The following is a 23,315-nucleotide window of genomic DNA, read 5'->3' as shown; positions in this document are numbered from 1 at the left end:
CACACCACAGCCCAGGAACAATTCCCAAACCAGGAAAATAATTGCTCTTGGAGCCCTCTGTCACCAAAGGACAGCTTCAGAAGGTGATGGGGAGGTGCTGAGCTCTGCTGGCACAAGGAGGCTTACCCTGCAGCTCAGAGCTCACAGCGGATGATCTGATCTCCAGCACCTGTGACGGTGCTTTGGTGGGAATTCAATGCTTTCCTGGCCACAGGAGCAACCCCTAGGGCTTCACAGGGATGGGGGTCCGACCCGTGGCTAAGCCAGCACGCGTTGCAATGTCTGGAGTGCTTGTCCCACAAAACAAGATCACGCATTTGAAGTGTGAGGGATTTGCTCTGATTATATTTGGTCAAACCTTCAGAACCATTTAAGTGACTCTGGAACCCAAGTCACACTTTTTGAAAAACACTTTCCCATAATACCCGATGAAAATATTGGAGCCAAGGTCCTGGTATGGCTTGCTTGCTCTGGAAGGAAATTCAAGATAACCAAGGCTGGATGCACTCCCAAAACATTTTCCAGGAGAGAAAACATTTTTTTTTCTAAAGCACTGTTACAAGCTTGAAATAAATGTGCAAACTGCTAGATAAAGACAGAGATAAAAATAGGCCCCATTATTAAATACCTCTTCTTTAATGAGGTTCATCCTTCTAAACAGTCACATGAAAGTTATTAACATTATTGCAGAAAATATAGCATGCTTGCACATAAAAACCATAGCAAGATATTCCTCATCACCCAGCACACATTTAAGCATCTCTCAGCAGCTCACATGCTCACTACATCTCTGGCTTGGCAGAAAGAAGATAAAAGAGAGTAATGAGAGATGTCTTCTCCGGGAAACAGTCTCTCTTCTTTCAAAACACTTTTTCCCCTCCAAACAATGTAAATTTAACCATGTGAATGATTCCCACTGCTTATGTCTACTGCTATACAGCCGAGATACTTACTCTCCTTGCTAATGCTACACTTACTTTATAATAACACCAGTCAGAGCATCATTAAAGCTCAGTTCGAAAATATTTTGAAAAATACAGCCTAACTTCCTCCTGTTGCACAAAAAAGCCACTTGACTCTCAGACACCTCCATCACCTGGTTTATAACCACTTCAAATCAACCTGTAAAACACCGCGGAGCACGGAGTCATACAGGCAGCTAGCAGGAGTCACAGTTTGTCTCACGTGAAGATACATCATTACATCCTCGTTTCAGTTCTGCCCAACATCCAAGCCCACGGCTACGTGTTAGAGAAGCTGCAAACTTTTATCTCTGCTCCTCAGAAGCGTAATAAGTTTTTGGCGCTACGTGCATCACTGCAGAAGACTTTTATAACCAGTCTGTTTAATGAAACCAGTAACAGCATTGGCCAGTAAGGGACAGTATTAACCCCCACACACCGAAAACCCTTCTCAGTCCCACTCTGCTCCTAAACCTGAGCAATCCAAGTAGTAAATTTAGAGCTTTTTCTCTCCAACACTGGTGCTGCCAGGATACTGGCAGTTCTTGAAATGACAGAAGACAACGAAAGTTTTATCTGTGTTTGGGGGGCAGAAATAAATTGGCTCCCAGTTCATTTCACAAATACTGAACCTGATACTCTCATGGATGTGCTGGGAAAAACATGGCTGCAAAACCTCCCAGGTCACAGAGAAGAAAATAGAAAACACAGGGAACAAGTCTGCGAGTCAGACGGGTACCTGGCCATGCTGAACATGTCCCTCGGAGCAGAGCAGCACCTTGCTGCCCATCCTGCCGCTCCGAGCGGTGCTGTGCCGGGGCTGGGGACAGCCACCAGTCCCTGCAATTCCGCTTAATTAAAACCTGCAGGTTAAGTGTGCTGACACACAACAGTCCATTTCTGCCCAGTTCCCAGGAATGATTTAGTACCAGGAGCTATACAGTTCTGAGATCTCACATGATTACAATTTAAATATATATATACTGCATTGACAACATGCTACAAAATATATAATTAAAACTGCATTACTACACTTGTTAAATTAGAGAAGCAGAGTGTTTTTTATAAAGTGGGAGTCTATTTTTTTATTTTAATGTGCATGTTCAGTTACTGGCCTATAAATTTCTGTTATTTGCTACAGTTTCCCATTTCTTAGTGTGAATGACAAAGGCTCTGCAGCTCTGTCCTCTCCCGGAAAAGGTCAGCTTTGTGCCTAAGGACCAGTCCACTAACATTCACGATTGTTTCATGAACGTTTCAACTACACGGGTCCGAGGCTACAATGCTCCCAGCATCCCCTACACCACCAGCATCCCCTCAGGATGCTGGCAGGGGCTCCCGGCAGCTCACCGTGCCGGGGACGGCCAGCCCACACCTGCCTCACAGCCAGGAAGCCGGCCCGCTCGCCATGCGCGCTGCGAGCCATCGTCTGCACGTTGAAGAGGCGGCTTGACAGGGACCAGGTGTGCATCCCCGGTGGGTGCCCTCTGACTTGCCAGCTCAGGGAACCTGCCGGTAAAGAAAACCCAAACGGATAATGCCAAGCAAGGCTGGAGACAGGTACAGCACTGCCCTCATCTGCACAGCTGAGTCAGAGGAAAAGATGCTCATAGAGACAGTGTCTCCATGTCCAAAAGCTGGCATCCTTCAAACACTCCCTACTCAGACAGAGGTTTGAGATATCATCTGCCTGCACGCTGTCCGAGTGTCTCTTGAGCAGTCCCAATCCTGCCCTCGTACCAACAACAGGCAAGGCAACACTGTTATCCCTCTTACATGGAGCAGGACTAAGGCACGGAGAATTTGCTTCATCTGACACAACTTCCCTCCAGTGCCCCACACCAGAGCCAGAAGCAGCACATGGAGTTTCAGCCCCGGCACTTCTGTCAGAGAAGCCTTTCAGTGTAAGGAGGAATGAAGCACAAGGCAGTGCTAGGGAGACCATGTGTCCTGTGATGTGAAAGTGAGAAGTCAAGGAAAGCCCACAAGGATGGGGAAGCTGAGAGAGGAGAGCACGAAGACACGTGGTAATAAAAAGGAGGACAGGCCTTGTATGCAAGAGGTCAGATGGAAAACAAGCAGAGAGAGAGCTACTAGTGGCCATAACTCCTCCAAGCACTGAACATTTGCAATTGCTCTCAAGACTGCCGGGGCTTTTCTACCTGCTGTAATCACCCTGCAGCTCTCCCTGTTGCTGGCCAGAGAAGATTATAACAACTCCACAGTTCAGATTATTCCCCTCTGCACATCAGTAACAAGTTATTTTACAAAAAACACCTGGAAAAGAAGCATTTCATCTCGTATAAATGAGGTTTTTAAAATCCCATTTGCCTTCTTTCTTCATGCAAATCTGTGCTGATCTGATGAGGCTCCTATTTCCTGGATTACACACGTCAAGCTCTGCAAAAATGAGCATACCCTGGTGGTTTAATGCCGTATTTCACAGCCGTCTCTTGACCATGCTGACATAAATATTTCAGAGACCTGCACACAACTGTTTGAGTTAGGTCTAGGTCACCGAGAAGCCAATGGTTCGGACAGATTCATTAATTCAGCAAAGCAATTAGCAGGAGCAGGTGCAGCTCAGGACATCCCAGTGAACAGCAGGAGCAAGGTACCCACCGACAAGGTGTAAGGAAAACCTCGCCAGCCACTGCGTCACCCACACAGGCTGTGGGACAGGCCCTGGCACAGGACTCCTGAGCCAAAGGGATCCTGCCATTACCTTCTCTTCCCAGCTTTAAAAACCTTTTCTTGGCTTAGAGCGGTGCTGGCTTATTTGGCTACTGAAATCTCTTGAAAGACAAAGACTGGCAACGGAACTGGACCAAGTTATTCCCCATCCTGAGTCCTGCTCTTTCCAAAACCACAGCAAGTCCTTCACAGCAGCTTCTGAAATTACCTCCCCAGCAAGAACGCTTTCTTTGAGAACTGTGTTTCCATACGTGCAAAATCTTCTTTGTGCAGCAAATGAGAGGGGGGAAGACCCGAGACAAGCATGAACAGCAAAGATAGCTACCGACGAGGAAGGAGCCCAAGGATCCTCGGAAGCTGCAGCCATAGATATTTAAATGCTAAGCAGTGCATCATCGGCTCCCCGCTGAACATAAAATGGTTTCATCTTTGCAGAAGCAGCAACAAGAGCTTGCTCACATCAACTTCACTCTGGCAGCCTGATCAACAGCGACAGTCATGGCTTCTTATTTTTTAACTGCAATATAATTAGGCACTTAGGAAAATTACTCTGAACAGAACAAGTGCTATAGAGTAGCTGCAGGTATCAGCACAGAGCTCTGCAAGCCAGAAGTTTAACCACAGCTGAAGGTACAGGCCAGTTGAGCTCCTGTAAGGCATGCTCTGCCCAGCTAGATACCGAGACATGCTGTCCAAACCTGAGAGAGATCCAACGCTGCAACATTTCAATTGCCTATGCAAGATTTTGCTCTGTTTCTCCAGTCTGCAGGGAGCTGCTCTGGACCAAAGGAGGCCTTTCTGTGCCCCACTGTTGGCTCCTCTCAAATGGAAAGAATGAGGAGTAGACTGTACATACTTTGATAGTTTGGGCAGATGAAGTTCTCACTTGGTCCATCTGGATTTGGAAACTGGACACATTAATTTCCAACTTCATACTGACAGCTGAGAAACCTGCCAGACAGTTTCTGCCATGTCAGGAAGCAGGAAAGCGCTGCTACCACAGAAGTGAACAGAGCCCCTTTGCAGAGGCACTGCATAGTCCGGGCTCCCCACAGTGCTGGTCGCGGCTGAGGAAGAGATGATTAACCTCCTTTTTCTTCCCCAGTTAAATCCTTGCCTCTTAGATCCTTTTTCTTAATCTTCACAGCAACGTCTTCCCCAAGGAGCTACTTCTGACCCTAATTTCAGCTGAAAAATCTGCTGGTCAGTGATATAACTAGACAGTCAGAGCAATCCAGCTTTCAGTCATCATCAGGAATGCTAAACAAAACAGAAGGAAACAAGGTGCCCAAATAACAGAAGTAGGTAATTCCCAGGAAACTAAGCATTCACGTGCTCTAGGATGTTGCATGGCAGATTTGAGGTCACCCAGAAATGCGGAAAAAATGCTTTTATATTCAGAACCCCCAAGAAAACTGTCAAATTGACAGAGAAGACCATCAACACCAATCCTTCCATTCATCTCTGCCGTCCCAAAGACTAAAGATCAGCCTTTGGTTGCCATAACCATCAGGCAAGACCACCTTGAAAAGTGGTAGGGTGTTTCTGTGTGCTGACAGACTGACCTCCACACACTTGGCAGAGCTTAATGTAAGCAGCAACAAAAGCAAGTCACCTCTGCTATGTTTCTCCCGAGAGTTTCCAACTCACAAAGGTACTATCAGCTGGTAAAAGTGCATTCAGAAATCAAAAAGACATCAGAAGAAGCACAACTTCAAAAAAATTCTGCCTGTGGTGGAACAGTTACCTGACCACAAGAAATTATCTGACTACAGGTGTGAACATCCATTCAGAGGACATTGCAATCCCACTCATTAAAACCCAAGTAGCCTGCAAGTTTCTATGGATGCCAACCAAGAACAGAACGAAAAGCCCTGCAGATTTCTTCATCTCTTCATCTTTTGCTCAGACGATACCAAAAAAAGTAAAATAATAGAGGTGCTGGAAGACTTTCCAAGGCGCACATATCCCTTCTGTCTAACCCAGCTACGCCTGGTGCATTATTTAGTGCCAAGTGAGAAAGAAGCAATGCCTAACAAAGTGTTAAAGGACTTTGTGAAGTTTCACCAACCTTTCCACAGCCCGTCAGCTTCCCAGCTGGCTGGCAGAAGAGACAACTGATCTCCTTGCTTCCAGATTACAGGCGGCAGAGCTCTTAGGGTAACTGTCTCTCTGTGTTTGCATCCAGCTACCTCCAGCAGCTTGAAGCATGCTCAAAGTGCAAGAAAGCACTTGATCAAAATCCAGCTCACATTGTAGGCAGCGGGGGAACAACCGCACAAGGCAGCGTTACATATACAATAACAATTTAATTTGGTGGAGGGATTTGACAGGTTACAGGTTGATGACACTGCTGCAGTCTCGGTGGAAACACGGTTTGATGCAATTAGCAACAGGGAACTAGAAAAACAGCCGAGTAAAACTGGAAATACATGTATAAAAGATGAGCAACTGCAGGACTGGACAGAAGCATAAAAATCCTGTGTTGAGTTCAGAACAGGAACAAGATGAAACAGGAGTGTGACAGGGGGAAACGCAACTCTGAGCTCCCTTCCACTATTCAAAATTGAAGATCCAGACTTTAAATCAAAACATTTGCTTCCCCGGGAGAGACGGGCCCCGTTTGCTGCAGGAATACAATGGAAGATGGCGCGGGGGCATCCTGCAGAGGCAGGCAGCAGAAAGCAAACTTCTGAGCATTGTGCTGTGGTTCACTTTGGCCTGTGCTGAGCACAGAGCAGCCAGCCCAGCCAGGACTCTGCTCGGCTACAGGCGAGTGAAATCACATCAGAAGATGCAGAACCACCAAATGAGACACGCTGCCACCGCGTCCGCCTCTGCTAAAGGGCCGAAAGGCACATCCCTCGTGCAGCCACGCTGGCTGCTTCCCTCCTCCTGCGGGTCAACTCCCTCCCCAGCATGGACCTGTGCTAGCAAGGGGGGAACCCTCGAGGCCAGAGGCTGCAGGGGTGGGCTCATGGTGGTAGCAGGTTCCCCAGCCTTGCTGAGGGTAATACACGTGCTAAAAGTGCGAGTCACAGTCCACACACAAGATTTTGTCTCGGAGAAACCCACAGGAAACCAAATCCCAGGCTGGCAGGGGAAGATCAAGGACAACTCCTCTTTCTAACATGTCTCTACACAAATCTGCACGCACACCTGAAATGAGGATCCGTAGCAGCTAGACAATGAGGCAGGCCATCATTTAAGCCTTTTACAAGACTAATTTAAATTCTTCTCCTCCTCTGCGAACGCTGACAAGCTCCCCACTTCCACAAGCCCTTCACTGCACACGCCCAGTGTGGAATTGTTACAAAAATAAAGCCGAACAAGACACCCAAGCAATGGAGAAAGTGCTTCTGAGCAAAACCGGCAGCGACGTTTACAATGACTGCAAGTATATACATATTCTGCTTCAACAAGGGTGGTGGGGATCTGCCAGTCTGAATACTGAGCAGGGACACCACACGCCTTCCATACATAATGGTACAAAAATAGAATATAAGTATATACCACAGCTTTGTGAAATTTAGGGGCTTTTGCTAGACATTTATGTTATACAAAGATTTACATTCGGAAAGTCGTTCTGCTATATCTGGCAGAAATTTCACAACAAATGGATCCCATATTTATTCATTCAATGATAATACTGAGCACGGGATAAAGCTCTTTTAAATTCAGAGCACTTTATAAAAATTAATTACTACTTAGTTCACCCTTCTGAGGTGGGAAGGTATTACACCTGCATATACATGAGGACACCAAAGCACAAGTGGATTAAATACCTTGTTCAAGGCCCCAGAGGCAGACTTACTGATCACCCTAATTGCTGAAATATGTGTGCACACATGCATCTGTGCGCGTGTTTAAATGGGCTTATCCTCTCCAGAGCCCTTCCCAGCGCACATGCTGTTGCAGTGAAGCCACCCTGCTCAGTCGTGTTTTCTCACCGTATGTGTCCCATACATGTCTAATGAAAGACACCAACCCAAAAAAAGGGAAGAGGTTTTTTTGTGGGATGTATGGATAGGGATAAAAACTGGATTTCAAACAGCCAAGGAACAGAAAACCCATTGTTAAAAAGCTGTGCAGTGTTACACTGACAGTTCTTAATCAGATTGCCACTGAGCAGCATTTCACCAGCCCACACTGGAGCACAGCAGACCTGGGATACCACGTGCCAACAAATGTTATAAAATCTGTCCCTTGACAAGCGTACAAAGAGAGAAAGGGCTTCTGAGCTAGTGACAGAGACGCATCACCACCTGCAATGTGACTGGCAGCCCACTCGACCTGCTCCAGTGAACTGAAAGCACTTCAGCAACCACTCGCATCGCCAGCTGGTTTGGTGATGGTCTCCCGTCCCTGCGTTGGGTCATTGGGTCCGAAACTCTTTGTCTGAACACCAGCAAAAGAATGCATTGTCATGGGAACAAACAGGTATTTTGAGTTTCTGCAAGGCTTCTGTCGGTGCTGTCAGGTGGGGTTTCAGAGAGATGCTATAATTAGTTATCAGCATGTTACCTGGACGGATGGTTTGCCACTGATGTGTGGGGTAAAACACTTCCAGGTCTTCAGGATCAGCATCATCTTCTGTTATCGGCTCTTTCCCGCTGTCATCTTTTATGTCGCTCTCTTCTATTTTTGTAAGGGCAAACTCCTTTCGGATAGAAGAGATTCAGCTCATTAGCAATTGCATCTGGGTAATTTAGTGCCGGCTGAGAATACAAAATTTTTTCCCTCGCCAGCAGATTTTTTTTTTTTGACATCCGAGATTCTTTCCACATGGTTAAATTTAGATTTAAAGTATATTAAAGGTTAAACACGCATAACTAGCATGACATTTGTGCTGAACAAAGCAACGCAGCTTATTTCCTATTCCAGTGCAGGCTGCAGGTTTAAAACAAGCTTTCGCAGAGCCTCACCTATATTACAGTCAGAGCCAGAAGCCCTGACTATTATTAGGGTTGTGTAACGTTATAAGACCCTGTTTTCTCTTGCCTAAAAATATGTCAAACTTTTAACTTTTTCAGCTGAAACTTTCCACACGAGTGAAACGCCTCAAGCATTGGTTGTTGTGTTTTTTCTTTTTTTCTTAAATGCACTTATTTCAGGCTTGGAGAAGATTTCAGCTAAAATAGTTCAGCTATTTCCAAAATAGGACATGAGGAAAACACACCGAATTGCCCACACGATAAAAGTGCGAGTATCCTTTTCTCCACCTCTTCCCAGTGTCCTCCAAGTCTCTTAAAACAATGAGGCAGCAATTTAATCACCACCTACGTTGCGAGTGCAGCATGCGAATGGCAGAGGTGTGGTAGATCAAGCTAGCACGAGTGGTATGACATTACACAGAGAAAAAAATGAGGATGAAAAGCAGGAAAAAAAATCCTTGCTGTGAGGGAAACCTCGCTGTTCGCTGGAAAGTCTCCCTAGGGAGCTGGTGGGAGTCATGTAAAACTGCAACGGATAGAATTATTGAGAGTACATAGTAAGTAACGACCTTGTACTATCTCACACCAGGCTATTAACTGCTCGGGAAGCAGGTCTTTGCTATTCTGGTTTTCACAGGAACAGATAAGCTGGTCCAGGCTAATCATCCAGACAGCTCAGTTTCTGTTGCAGGGAGTATTATCAGCTTCTGATATTGCCAAGAACGCCACCACTGAATAATTTCAAATAACCCGCCTATAGGGAAAGATTATTTCTAACTGTTGGCAATCAGAGCTACAGTTCACTTCATGAAGTGTTTTGATATTAATCTTAAGAACGTTTTCACAGGGAAAAAAAGAAGTCAATTAAGAGGTGAACTGGAAATTTTAGGCCATGTTCTGCCTTCACTTCCACTTCTTGGAAAAAAATGCGTGCATATTTTCTTGCAGAATCCGGGTGCTTTGCATATAGATATCCATTATCCAGCCTAGCAGAGTGTTTCTGAGCAAGAGAAATGTCAGCCTGAGCAAAACACGTACAATTAGCAGAGAGAGTGGTAACACGTGAAGATGGTTAACAAACCTAACGAATGTTTTCATTTTATCTGTCAAAAGGGATTGAAATTTCGGAAATACACTGGAAAACAGAGCTTAAATCCTGCTTCCACTTAGTGCATCAGAGGCTTGAAATTGTTAAAATTATGACAAATGGTTAAAGTTCAGGAACAATCATAAGCATAAAAAGCCAGGTTCTACTGATGAAAATCAATGTTAACATTTTCTGAGCCAAGACGCAACAGGACTAAAATAGATGAGTCAGAGCAGCTATTCCTTCGTTTATTTACGCTACTATATTATTATCCAAGAGGGACTTCACTATACAGGCCATTGTAAATTTACCAACAGTCCTCCGAGCGTTCTATCTGTTGAAACACATAACGGAGATGGCTGATGTTTACCAGCTCTGCTCATGCCGTGATCTAAACGCTCAGTAAGGATAAAAGGATGTGACTTGGTTCATTTAAATGTTACTGCCACTGCTTGGCCCACAAGTGCTTTGCAATACCCTGTTTTCATTAGTATTTCTGGCAAAAACGGGCAACACCACACAAGCAAGTCTTCATTTAAGCAGAAATTAAGTAGAATCTTTTTTGGTTCGTTTTCATAATTAAAACAGTAGAAAGAAATGTTTTCTAAAGAACAATGGAAATTTCCTTAAAGGCAAAAAGCCTCCTTGCTTTATCAGTGTGAAATCAACTGCAATAAGCTGAAAAGCCTCAGCAGGGAGGGTTTGAGACAAGCTGCAGTCTGTTTGCAATAAAGGAGGGACGCGGCCACCATGGAGCCATTGTAGGGGGAGTGCAGGAGAAGGTGTTGGGAGAGTTAACCACCCATCGCCTTAATCCTGCCTGAACCCCAGTGTCAGGCTGCCCGCCAATGAGGGCACTTATCACTGGGTGGCTGTCCCAGGGCTTGTTCTCCAGCTGGGATGACTGTGCTCCATCTCCAGCCTCCTCACCTTCCTCCCTGAAATAAAGATGAATTATCTCATCGTTACGTGCCTCCAGGTGGGCCCGAGGCACTGGCCTACGGTGCTTATACTGTAATCTGTGCCTTGTATTCGCTCACAGCACAGCCCCCAGACAGCTACACCACACAACCAACAAGCAAGCTGCAGTGCAAAGGCAGGAGCGAGCCTCCGGGGACATGGCGGGGTCAGTGATCCCAGTGTTGCTGGGGGATCCCCTGGTTTAAGCTACAGCATTAATTAAACTAAAAAACCACCACACCCTCCTGCAGCTCCTGCTTCCTCAAGGAAGCTTTCCAGATCTGCCAATCTAGCAGGAGCTGGCACCTGGGGCTCAGCAGCAGAATCCAAACCAGGGGAAGTTTTGCACACCTGTACCAGTGCAAAAGGGGAAGACTGCATCCACCCACCTCAGCTGCAGCTTCAACATAACACTGCAACTAGCAAAATCCATGCACGTGGGTCGCAAGGACCTGGAAGGATGCTCTTCTAAGCCTGACTCACTTGTGGTGACTCAAAAGAGGCACAGCTAGGAACCTAATCAAGGCCACCTCTTCTGCTCTTCTTGCCACTAGACAACATAATTAGCTTTGCATCTTGCCACAGGGGGAACGTGACAACTCCAAACAGAAAACGTGACATCTAGCAAACAAGAGAGCTGCCCAAATTGTGCTGTTCCTGTTGCACTCCCTCTGGATTGAGCATATTCTGGATTTCCTGGGGTGAGACAAGCAGTCTTAAGAAAGAAGCCCTTCTGAAATGTTGTTATTGAAGACCCGTTGTTGAGGAGAGGTGGTTCACCAACCCTACTTGGCCCTAGAGAGAATAAGGTAAGGCTGTGGCCCCACCAGAGACTCCGGTGGCTGGACAGCCCTTTGTGAGTGCAGCTCTCAGCTGGAGCAGCCAACACTTACAGGAACTCTGTCGCTTAGGCTTGACTGGGAAAACACCGCCGAAACCACCAAGACCAGCAGGTTGACTTTGGCAGCGGTAGAGAGGAGACCAGCCCAGTGAGACATTGCCAACAGCCTGAAATTCAAAGGAAAACAAAACCAACAATATTTTAGTCCATGTTTTCACAGGTTTCAGCATTCTTTACACAACATTTTGCAATGCAGCACAGGTTCAGGGGTGCGACACCGCATGAGACAGAACACTTCAAGGTGTTAGCACATGGGTCCCATCAGGGGCAGCCAATAGCAAGGGCTGCCAATTTTACTGCTAATGGAGTTTATGGCAGGTAACGACGAAGTAGCTTATATTGACCCCTCAGGGGCTTATATCTCTCCTGAAAATATGAAGACACCTGCAAGTCTTGTTTAAAATCACTGTATTAGTGCCATGGATGACAACTGCAGAGAAAAATAAAAATCAGTGCAATCCTGCAAAGGTTTTTTTTCTGCCTGTGCCGCATTTTAAGCACAGAAGTAGCTATGTTAATTCAAATTAAACAACTAGCAGCCATCAAATTATCAGGAGTTTATCTGAATCCATAGGTAGGTTTTTCTTGAGGAAAACAACATTTTGCAGAGGTCAGCAAGGTTTACTTGTTGGTTCCTACAGCGCAAGGCTTTCCCCGCTGCTCAGAGCACCGGCTCACCCGAACTGTGAGCCCAGGAGCCGGCTCTGCCCGCACTTGCAGTGGACCACAAAGCAGTCTCGGGGCATACAGCCACCCCAACTGACCACAGACCAGCTACTGAACAAGAGAGGGGGAAAAAAAAGAAGGGTCCTGCTCTTGTGGCTGCCAGTCACCCTGTTACGGAGCTCATCTCCCCACCACTACGTGTGTAACCATGCTCACGCACACACGTGTCCCCGCTGCCTCACAACACGAGGCTTTGAATCCACCTACGGCGTTCAGCTCGCTGCTTCTCACGCTGGGTTAGGGAACGGAGCAGCCTGCCAGCACACAGGCTGGAGAAGCGTTTCCTTTGATTGGCTCTAAATTTACATGCTGCTAAATTAAACTAAATGAGGTCTTTTGAAAGAAGATGGGACTGATTAGTTCCGTTCAAACACTCCTTCATTACTCATCCCTCCATCAAGTCTGCTCCTACTCCTATCCAGGTTTTAAAGAATTTCCTCCCATATATGCAGTCCTAAATATCGTTCTTTCTCTATTTGTTGTCCATCAGGATGTCACATCACATCACAAATTTTTTCTTTCCTTGAAGCAACCATCTTCTATTCCACAAAGCAGAAAATACCCTCACAGGCACACCCAACACCAACTCATGCCACCAAAAGACCTCTGCCCCCAACAGACTTCAGGGACACAGAGGGAGTGGAGTCCTCTCCTTCCACCCCTTTACTGCTATCTTGTCTCTCCACTCTGTTAGGTTACTTATTCCTCTTCCTGCTTTGTTATTGCTTTAGCCAATAAAAAAATAAAAGGCAAAACACCACATCACGCTGGTCAGGGGTGAACATTTAGGGAAAAGGAGCTGAGCAGGGAGCACAAATAGTAATATATCTGATGCACTTCTGCATCTTCTGAGAAGTCCTGACCTAGGGTCTTCCTGAACAGCAGCCTCTATCTTTGAGCTCAAATCCAGACCAACTGCATTTTTGTTTTTCCCATTAATTGCTTTTGAAGCGGATCTGACTTCTGACACCCACAGCAACTCCACAATGAGTTCCACACTGTGCATGAAAGTCGCATGAAAGCAGCACCTGGCATTTCTGACCTGGTGCTTGATATCCTCCTTCAATGTCCTCCTCTTTTCTAAAAGGTCAAAGAACAACCTCAAGGACTCACAAGCCCTTATTAAACTACAGTCACAGTAGAAGAAAAGGTCTCCATTTTCAGAAGACAGGCAAAGACAACCTGTGGGCAAAAGCCTCCATGTCTCTCTTGGGGAGATCCAGGGTTCTGAGCTGGAAAACCCAGAGTAGAGTTCATGGGCTCAACCTCCATCTGCCCCCAGAAGATCGACGTACCCTTCTGGCCAATGCCACAGTCAGGACCCCACTCACTGACCACGACACAGTCCTCGACTCACCTCGGAACAAACTGCAGCTTTTTACATAGGAAACAGTTTCTTGGGGTTGGTTTTTTTTCAGTTATAAAACAAGTGGTGAAACTGGGATAATGAAAAATAGATGTATCCCTAAAACTTTACCTGTAAGGCTGAAAATAAAAAGAGAAAGGAAGATAAAGAAATTCAACAAAGCAGCAGCTGAAAGAAAATGCACACTCCCATAAAAATAGAGCTCACGTGTACCGAGAAGGCTGGTAGCAAATGACAGTACAGCCTCTTTAAAGCCTACAACCTCATGCCTGCCTGGAAGATGACATCTGCACAACAATTAGCAGTTTGCTTAGGTCCCAGGTAGGCAGGAGGAGCTAACATGTGAAACACGGGGGTTTGAAGATCCTGGAGAGAAGCCTGCACAGGCTGACATCTCGTTACAAGACAGACGTACAGAGAGGGCATGAGAGAATTTCCAAACCAAATGTTACGTGGATACAATGCATTTTTAGAAACGACCCTTGCAGCTTGCAAAACAGAAAGGGTGGTAGCTGTGACCCCACCTGCATGGGGAGCATTTGCTCTGACTGAAGGACATATTATTTTGGATCCAGCAGCACCCACGTATAGCTGCAGCTGGTCAGGACCAGAACCACTACAGGAGGACCACAAATTCCCCTTGTGCAGAGTCGGGTGTTGGGTTTTTTTCCCAATAACCCTTGTACGTCAAAGAAAATCAGGTACTAGGGAATGAGCAAAGTATCACACTCAAAGAAGCCTCCGTTCCTGGCAGGTCCTCCCGTCAGAGCAGGCCATGTTCTCAGCTTCGCAGCACAGGCAGGTTCTGCTCCCCAGCTCCAGAAAACCCTGTCTGCACCAGCAGGCACAGAAACAATAGCACTGCCATTATGTTCTCTATTAGCAGGGACATTTTTACTGATTTTACTAGCTGTGCATCAGTAAGTGCCGCGCAGCCCCGTGAAGGTGGTTGCCATAGTCATAGGTGACAGTTCAAAGCAAGTCAGTGAGAGGAACATATTTCATTAATGCGTTCTGCTGCTGGGTACGCACCATTCTTTCATGTCCTAACTCAAACCCCACACTGCGTGTACTGTGCCACTCCAATAAATCCATCTGAAGCCTCTCCTGATTTATGATCTGCTGCTCCAGGAGAGCACACAGACATCCCGGAGAGCTCCCCAGCCCCCTCGCCAGGCTCTGGTTATATGGCCAACTGGAAGCAATAACCATAAGCTAAACCTTGATCTGATCTAGGGATCAAGGGAGCAGTATGGGAATTACAGGTCTTGCAGAATTGTCTGCAAATGTACTAGTTCAGGCCAAGGTATCTGTCCAGCCACCCTTCATCGAGATGGCCGGTGGTAATGAAAGTGCCAACAGCACGTTGTGTGTCTATGAGCACAAATAATTCACAGAGCTCCCCTGGCTGAGCATAGGGCAGCACTGAAAGAACAATCAAACGATGAAAGACATCAAAGAACACAGCCCAGACACCCTCCAGCTGAACCGGAGGCACAAATACTTCCAAGCACTCAAAGCCTCTTAGGCTGAAGCCAAAGTTTGATGGGCAATAACAGTTAAGGAAACTATTTTAAAGATAGACGTGTAAATTGGGATGTCTGATTGAAGAGGTGCACTCAGGACACATACTGCAATCAGCACCGAGTCAAGATCCCCGTTCAAACACAATGTCATTTTAATGACGCTGGCATCTATGGCCGAAACCAGCACGATGTGCTAAGTGATGTACAATGCAATGGAGAAAGAGAAGGAAATTTAGCTGTCCTGACCTGAAATTTTCTTCCTCTGAGCAACAGGGTCCCCATGTTTGTAATGAGCACCCATTTTTGCTGACTTGCTACTGAAGAGCAGAGCAGTGTCAGTCAGACGCCTTGGAAACATCCCGTGGCTGGCAGTCCCGCCTCCTCCGATGACTGTGCAGCTACACTGACAGGAGAAAGAGGAGGTCTTAATCTGAAATTCAGCCTCTGCGTAAAAGAGGAAACAGCTGGTGGACAAACAGAGGATTGCTAGGGGGCCACAGGACACTCTGCCCTTCCCTGTTCATTACAGTCAGGTCTGCACAACCCTCTGCTTTCAAACAGATGAGCAGGACCAACTGCAAATATCATCATCTTCTCTTCTTCCCAGAGGCACAGAGACACAGAGGCTCCCGTTGAGTACAAACCAAGCTAAGAAAAGCCAGTCTGGAAATACTCATGTTTTGGGGGACATGTGCCCAGATGACCACGTGTGTGTTCAGCAGGTCTCAGTCCTGAAGACCAGCTTCAGCTCTCCCTGCCTTGACCGTACTTGGACATTGCACCATGGCTTCTGGTATGAAGGACAGTATTTCTTGATTTCCTCTGGAAATGGGAGCCATGAGTAGACAACCTGCCCATATTAGAACCCAAATGACTCTCATAAGACAGAGCACAGGTCCTGTCCTTCCAAACACATCTACCCGGAGATGGTTACCTGCAGCACTTTTTAACGTGGAGAATCCAGCAGGAATACATGAGCCAAGGGGCAAGATGCTGCAAAAACCACAACGAGCTACCAAACCTTCCACAACGGGAGCGTTCCCCACTGCCTTCACTAAGAACAGGACTTGTGAGTCTCCGATACCCCTTTTCCCCTCTTAAAAGCCGTCTTCATCTTCTTTGCATGCTTTTTCTTCCCCGTGGCGAGGCCTAGCAATTAATTGTACTTGCCCTAGGTGCCGTGCCTAGGTGAGCTGCTGTGGCTCTGCACAGCTGATCGACAGGCACCTGGGAAGCACCAGGGACCTCCTGCTCTGTGTGTCTGTCTCAGCTGCCACAGACAGGTCCTGCAGCATCTCCAAAAGGAGGCAGGAGTGAAATTTCAACTTCATTAAAGCCAATGCTAAAACTACAAAGATCCTGGAAGAGACCTGAATACACCTGACTGATCAAAGAACTGGATCTGAATAAAAATTAATAATAAAACCAGAATAAAATAATAATAACCAACCTAACACCTTATGCAGAGAAGGAGAAGAGCCCTGAATGGCAAAACCAAACATAAAGAGGAGCTTCCTTCAGGGACCCATGCAATGCTCCTGATGGAGCCCAATTTGTTTATCCTTGATTCTCCCAGGACAAACTGGGCAGGAACAGACTTCTGTGGGTACGGACCCACTGCTCCGGGCTGGCGTGGGCTCTGCACAGCTTCATTCGAGGTCTGACATTGCATCTGCTTCTACCACGCTCAGGATGCTCTCAGCAGCCCTGCTCCTCCCGACACCCTGCCGTTGGGAAAGCATGCTCGTGCCTCTAGTGGGTGTCCCCAGCTCCATGCAGAGCCCACTGCACTGGGAGCCCCCAACCCCTGCCAGAAGGTCCCACCCGGGCACAAAGCCCCACGCGCACGGGTGAAAGACAGGACAGTGAGCACCACTTGTTTGCAAACACCCTCACACTACCAAGTTTTCAGTGGAGAAGGCGTAGCTGCAATACAGACCGTCCCGTTAACACCGCTTATGAAATTGCTTAAAAAAACACATTTATTCTTTTTGCTTGCTCCTCATCATTTACTCCTACCAGGACTCTGCTCTGGCGTGTTAAAAACACTCCTACACAAGGGAAAAGTTGTGGGAACACCTTCCCGTATTTGGCTGCCTACAGAGAACCCACGCAGCCAGGAGGCCACGCTTTTAGGTTTACAGGAATAAATTGTGGCTCGAGCTCTGCTGGTTAGGCACAGCCTGCCCCCAAGCAGCAGGTCCTGCTCCGGCCTGCAGCAGAAGCACCGCTCTGAATTGGGACCAGTGCACGGGGAGAAATTTTGACAGGGGGTAGTGGGGATGGGGAGGGAGGAGAAGCATAACCATGGCGGAAACACGTGCTTACAGAGCCTGGCATCTACCGTGCAGCCATGTAACTTTTATAACTGCCACTAATAAGTACAAGCAATAAATATTAATAACGCCTACAGGCTACCTGCTTAGCTGTCAGTTAACATCAGCCCCTCTAAAGGCAGCTCAGCTACGATACCACCTGAAGTTGGTCCTTCCAACAAGCACTGCCAGGTGCCGACGCAAGCGAGAGCAGAGCAGGGATGTCTCCAGCGGCAGGAGACAGCACAGCGGTGCCCGGGCACGGCGAGGGCAGCTCTCGGTACCCAGCAGCTGCACCGGCCACGACTCCACACAGGGGCAGAGGAGTGGTTGTTGTGAGTCCTTTACAGATAAAGCTGGCATCGCCCCTTCTACCCAACCACAGCAACTCCAACCCTGTTTATACAAACAACCTCACACAGTTTAACATTAAACATCGTTTAGTCTATCAATTAAATTTACTTAATTAATTCCTTCAGAAACCGGCGTTCACAGAAAACGCTGCTCTCCAGAGAGCAAGAGCACAGCTTTATACTTTGGTGGTTTGAAGCCTGAGCAAGGCTGCCATCGTCCTCTCTGCCCGCTCATTAGTGGTGATGGCAGCTGGGGCCACTCTCCACCGCGGCTCAGCCAGTGCCCCGATGCCGTGGGCCGTGGCCAGCATGTCCCTGGCATTTCTCAGACCCCCTGCGCTGGAGAGCCCCGGGTCCAGGATGGGGGGGATCTTCTGCTCTGCTCATGATGGACTGTACAAAACCAGAGCGTGCCTCAGATGAGAGGACTGAATTTATCATTTATTACTTATAAATAATGAATTCATCTGAATTTCTGACAGCTGCTCTCGCAGGGTTCCATGACCACCTGCACACACACACGACACCCTCGCTCTGCAGAGCTTCAGGGCTAGCTAGCTAGTCTGGTACAGCCTTCACGTTCAAGTCTGTACCAGAGCGCAGGGGGTGATTTGCACCAATTTAGGACTTGCCTGAAGATAAGTGATGCGCAGGGACCTTCAGAACAAACATCATTCTGAAAGCTGTCACACTACCTGACCTCAACCACACGAAACAGCCTTTCCCTTCCTCATCACCTCCCCGTTGCCTCAAACCCCAGCTGAAAACACCTCTCCTGCCCATACCTATTCCCTTCTTCTGCTCCTCGCTGCAATTTCCCATGCACAGCACACAGAACTGAGTGATATTTTTCTCCCCCCACATGTATCCATCATTTCCATCAGCCCCTGTTTGCAAGGTGATGCCTTGGCTCAGACTAACCTGGGAGTCAGTCAGCGTTCAGCGTTTTTTACCCACTCTGTTTTCCCAAGCTTGGAGAATCTAACAGGAAAGAAAGCACACACCGCACTAGCCAGGCGCACCCTGATGTCCTGCTGCAGTTGGGCCCACAAAAAGCCAAAGATGTAATTGGCATGCTCCCAGACTCTCTGGAAACAGCTTTTTGTATCTTCCAATTCCTGCTGTTCGCTCGTGGCTCTCGCATCAAATAACAACCTTCTTCCCCTGTCAGGTGCCAGCTTCCCTATAAAGAGACTCAATTAAGAGGTCAAAAAAATTGCAAAATTCAGGCTCAGTATTACAGAAATCCGACACTGATGTACCAGGCACACAACTCCCACAGCAGCACCCACACCATGCTGCCTGTCCCGGTACAAACATCTATCCCCCACACCTGTATCTCAGCCTGTCCCCGCCAAGACCCTCACTGGTGGCGCCGGCTCAGCCCGGAGGTTTCCCATCAGGACCGCGATCCCTCCCGTGGGTGCCGAGGGCGCCCGCTGCAGCCCTGCGGAGCACCTGGCGCAGAGGTGGGCAAGCGAAGGGCTTCTCTGGAGCCCTAGAGATGTGCCAGGAACGGTGAGCTGTGAAGTTTATGAAAAATGCATTTCCCCACCTCTCTGCAGTGCACCGGGTGGCCATGACAGCTCTTATTTGACAGGACAACCCACGGGTACGGGTCACAGCAGGGAGCAGCACGACACATGGGCAGCAAACATACAGCTTGCCCACCGTGTGCTCTGGCTACGTGGCCAGGATTAATGTGGCATCATAACCCGTGGGATTAATTGCACAGGACACCTGGTGGGATCCCCAGCTCAGGACCTCCCTTGCAAGAGAGCTGGGCTCCCCCACGTTTCCAGTTGCGTGGCAAGTTCCCAGTTGAAAAGCTACTGGGATCCATCTCGTGGGCCAAACTCACCCAGGAACTGCCAGATCAGCCACTGGCACCAAAACCCAGAATAAAGCCCTAAGAACTCAACCTTAAAGCCTCCCCTCCAGGGAAATAAGGAGCTTTCCGGGGATGAACATAACCTACAGCCAAGCAGGTTCACTCAGGACTGCTCCTGGCTTTGCCCCAACTCTCTGCACGAGCCCAGGCAAGTCGTTCCCCACGCCAGGGCTCAGTTGCTCCACTCCTGAGACAGATGCCACGGTTATAAATAAGGGAATCACGGGGCGCCTTCCACTAAGGTCTGCAGTGATATCTTCATGTGTTTGGATGAGAGGCATTATCCAAGTTTGCTTTTTTTTTTTCACTGCATTAGTACTTTTAAAGTGGTCTCAGAGGATGCCTTTCACAAGCAATTAAAAAACTCTGGGACAGTAATGATCATGAAGAGAGAATGGAGAGACTACCAGTACTATCATCTAGAAGCAACTCTCATTACGATTTCTGTTCTTCTACAGGCATTTCCCACCAAGATTAAAAAGCGAGTCTCGCTCCCCGAGCATAAGAGCCTCCCCAGTCCAAACCCAAAGCAGAACAGCCAGCCAGCAGCAGGCAGCATTCGTTCAGCAGTTTTTTTCCTAAAGAAATTTAAAATAGAAAAGAGCTCCAAAGGCTGTGAATGCAGAAGTAAATGCACAGACATGAGAAGCTGAAAGAGAGCAGAATTCCTTCCCTCTCCTGTTCTTCATCATCTGCCACCTCTACTTTGGGGAATTTTTTTTGCCTTTCTGCTTCCAAGATGGTTACAGACTGACATGTGCTCATGCTGCACCCAGGGTCAAGATGCTCCAGTCTTCACTGGTCCTTGGGCACTGTTTTAAGCTTAATAAAAATCAGAGAAGAAGCAAGGAAACTGCTTGCACACAAAGCACCATCAAATGCAAGGAGTCCACAGCTGAAAAATACATTTCTTCTCTCATCGCTTGTCAGATAGGGAGAGCTATTTTAGATGTTACTTGTAGCAACGTATGGAGAAAAATAGTTGAAAATGTGACAGTGCAGCATCCTTTTAATTAAACAATCCCTCATGCACTGCAGAATCGTTCCGGCCAAGCGCAGGCGCTGGACATTGCATGTCCGCTCCCTCAGGGGTAGATGCAGGTCTGAGTCCCCCAGCAGAGGAGGTTTCACAGACCCCTCTGGAGGCCCAACTGCCATTATTAGATGACCCAGATGATCTGCAGGGGCTGCGACCTTCCTGCTGTCGTTCTGCCTTTTGCCTCATCAGCCTCCGCTAAGCAGAGCTTTGATCACCCAAGTGACTCCTGGTTCAGAAAACTTCTTTCCTCTTGCTGCCTAGACATGAAGGATGCTGCGCTGGAGTTCCTGAGCATCTCTGTTTCACACGGGCAGACTTTGATGTTGTACAGAGCACCCGTCTCTGCAATTCGTCTGGTCTCTTCAAACAGCAGCAGAGCCACGGCTTGTGATCTGTGCAAAAGAGCGTTTTCCTTGGGGAACAAAAGTCACGCTGGCGCTCGTCTGCACCTTGTCATGGCAGAACAGGCTGTATTGGTGCTTCAAAGCGCTCCTCAACCTTAAATCCTTATGACATGGTGACAAATCAGAGAACTTGCCTCTGTACATCTCATAAATCCCAGCAGCAGTTATGAACAGCAATTCTGTGACCGCCTCGGCCGCCACGGGGCCCTGCATGTGCCATCAGTCGCGCCGGCCACAGCGCTCAAGGGCTGCAAGGTCCACGTGGCTCCTCTCCACAGGGAACTCAAGCAACTGCTTCACTACGGACATTGAACCTCGAGTCACAGGTGCCTCCCCAGCTCTGTGACCGTGCTCACCGCTCTTCAGAGCTCTGGGGTTCGCTCAGGAGCAGCGTCTTAGCTCCGTCCCACTGCCCCTCAGCCACAGCAAAGGCAGACTCCAGCAGCCCAAAACCTAGACTGGAGAACAGAGATGCGACCAGAATTGAGTAGTTTTCCTCTCCATAGTTTTCTCTTCCAAGGGACAACTGTGTAACCTCAGCACCTTTCAGTGCAGAAAGACAAGACCTACTGTTTCTCATGTGGAGCTTGGACCAACAGCAAGAGACCCAGCCACCTAAAAGGAACGTTCTTTTTTTAGAGAACACCCTAGAAAGAGCCATTTTGTGGACTGACATGTCTCAGTAGCTGAGCAGCACCAGTTCACGAAGGGTCCTTTCGTTGGCAGCCCCGGTTGCCACTGCATCTGCTGCCTCTGCAAACACCACACAACACACCCAAGAACTGGGAAGCAGCAGCCAAGGATAGAGTGATTTTCACTCTCCGTTTCTTGGCCTTTGCTGTACGGCTACTTGCCAAGCCAAGGAGAACTCTCAAAATCTCCCTGCCTGCTCTATGTGCTAACAGTAGGTTGTTAGCCACTCGCACTCTTTAAGCTCTGATTAAAGATGGATCTGCAGCACCTTTCTCTCTGCTGTGAGGCAGCAGAACATCCTGAGCAGCTTCCTCTACATCCTGGTGGTGCTACAGCCTCATCTTGCCACATCAGGTGGGGAGACGGCAAGTCCATCACAGGACTGCCAGGCCACAGTTCCACAGAGGGGGCTTCTCCCATGAAGACCAGAGGCTTCAGCTGTCCCCTCCTGCAAGCAGATTTTATCACACGGTGGACAAACTATTCTGCAGAGCTTCTCCATCAGCTGACATCTAAATACAGCTGCCACGTGAATCCAGGCTGTTTCAATGACAGCCTCCACAGTGACTTCCAGTGACCGCAGACATCACACATCGAGACAAGTTTTGGCACCAGCCCCAGTCCAGGGAGTGAGAAATCTCAGTGCACCCATAACCAGGCAGGGATGGTTACTCACATGTAGAAGGGTTTGCAGCATCACGGTCAGACTGCATATTTTTTCTGAGGCAAGGACCCTCTCATTTATGCATTAAATGGCACATTTATTCTGCTATTCAGGAATAAATAATAATTACAGCGGCCTCCAGTCTCCAGCTCTTTCAGTCTGTACTTAAAGAAAGAGCAAAAAAAAGGACCAAAGCAAACAGTGTTTCCACAAAAATCTCTGAACTGGCTTTTAGCTGCTGGACAAAAGAGGGCCAGCTGCTGAACCGCTTCCCTTATTGTCCTGTCTAATTTCTATTTCATAACAGCAGCCAGACACTGCAGGCAAAGCACTTCAGGAGGCAAAGCACAACTCGGGTGGTTGAGTAGACCTGACCTTCAGGCTCCTGCCTCATCACAGTGCTCCAGGTGTGCCACGACTGCCCAAAAACGTGCTGCGTGCAGTGCTTTCTTCTTTAATCATAGGGTAGGGAGCTCTGAGCCAGTCCGGGCATCTGATGGGCTCTGTGTGGCTGAGTGCTTTCGAATGGCACTGGAGGAGCCAGCACACACCAGTGGGTCCATCCACACACACAGAGCTATGAGATGCTCTCTCACAAACACATTCCTAGCACACATAACTCTCCTTCTCATCAAGGAGGCAGTCCTGTTTCTGTAGAGATTTACAGAGAGGAATTTTTTTCTCAGAAGCAATAATAGATGGACAGCAGGAAAGAGGAGAAATTAATGAACATAGTAATTATTCCCAAAGCTGCAAATAGGAGCGATTCCTCACCCTGAGACAACCCTGGAAAACAAGAT

At 47.8% G+C, this 23,315-nt stretch overlaps 1 protein-coding gene across 5 annotated transcripts in view; it reads right to left on the bottom strand.

Moving 5' to 3' along the window:
• Window positions 1–23,315, bottom strand: part of SIL1 (SIL1 nucleotide exchange factor) — a 100,631-nt gene that overhangs the window by 64,007 nt on the left and 13,309 nt on the right. For all 5 annotated transcript variants that reach the window (XM_074883774.1, XM_074883772.1, XM_074883775.1 and 2 more), the window contains 2 exons: window positions 11,531–11,645; window positions 8,181–8,316 (listed from right to left, as the gene is read on the bottom strand). In XM_074883774.1, coding sequence (XP_074739875.1) covers window positions 8,181–8,316; window positions 11,531–11,635 — 241 coding nt within the window. In that variant the 5' untranslated portion in view covers window positions 11,636–11,645. The remainder of the gene's footprint in view (window positions 1–8,180; window positions 8,317–11,530; window positions 11,646–23,315) is intronic.

Source organism: Strix uralensis, chromosome 14, assembly GCF_047716275.1.
Source record: "Strix uralensis isolate ZFMK-TIS-50842 chromosome 14, bStrUra1, whole genome shotgun sequence".
In the NCBI taxonomy this organism is placed as follows: Eukaryota; Metazoa; Chordata; class Aves; order Strigiformes; family Strigidae; genus Strix; species Strix uralensis.
This window is presented reverse-complemented; position numbering and strand designations above follow the sequence as displayed.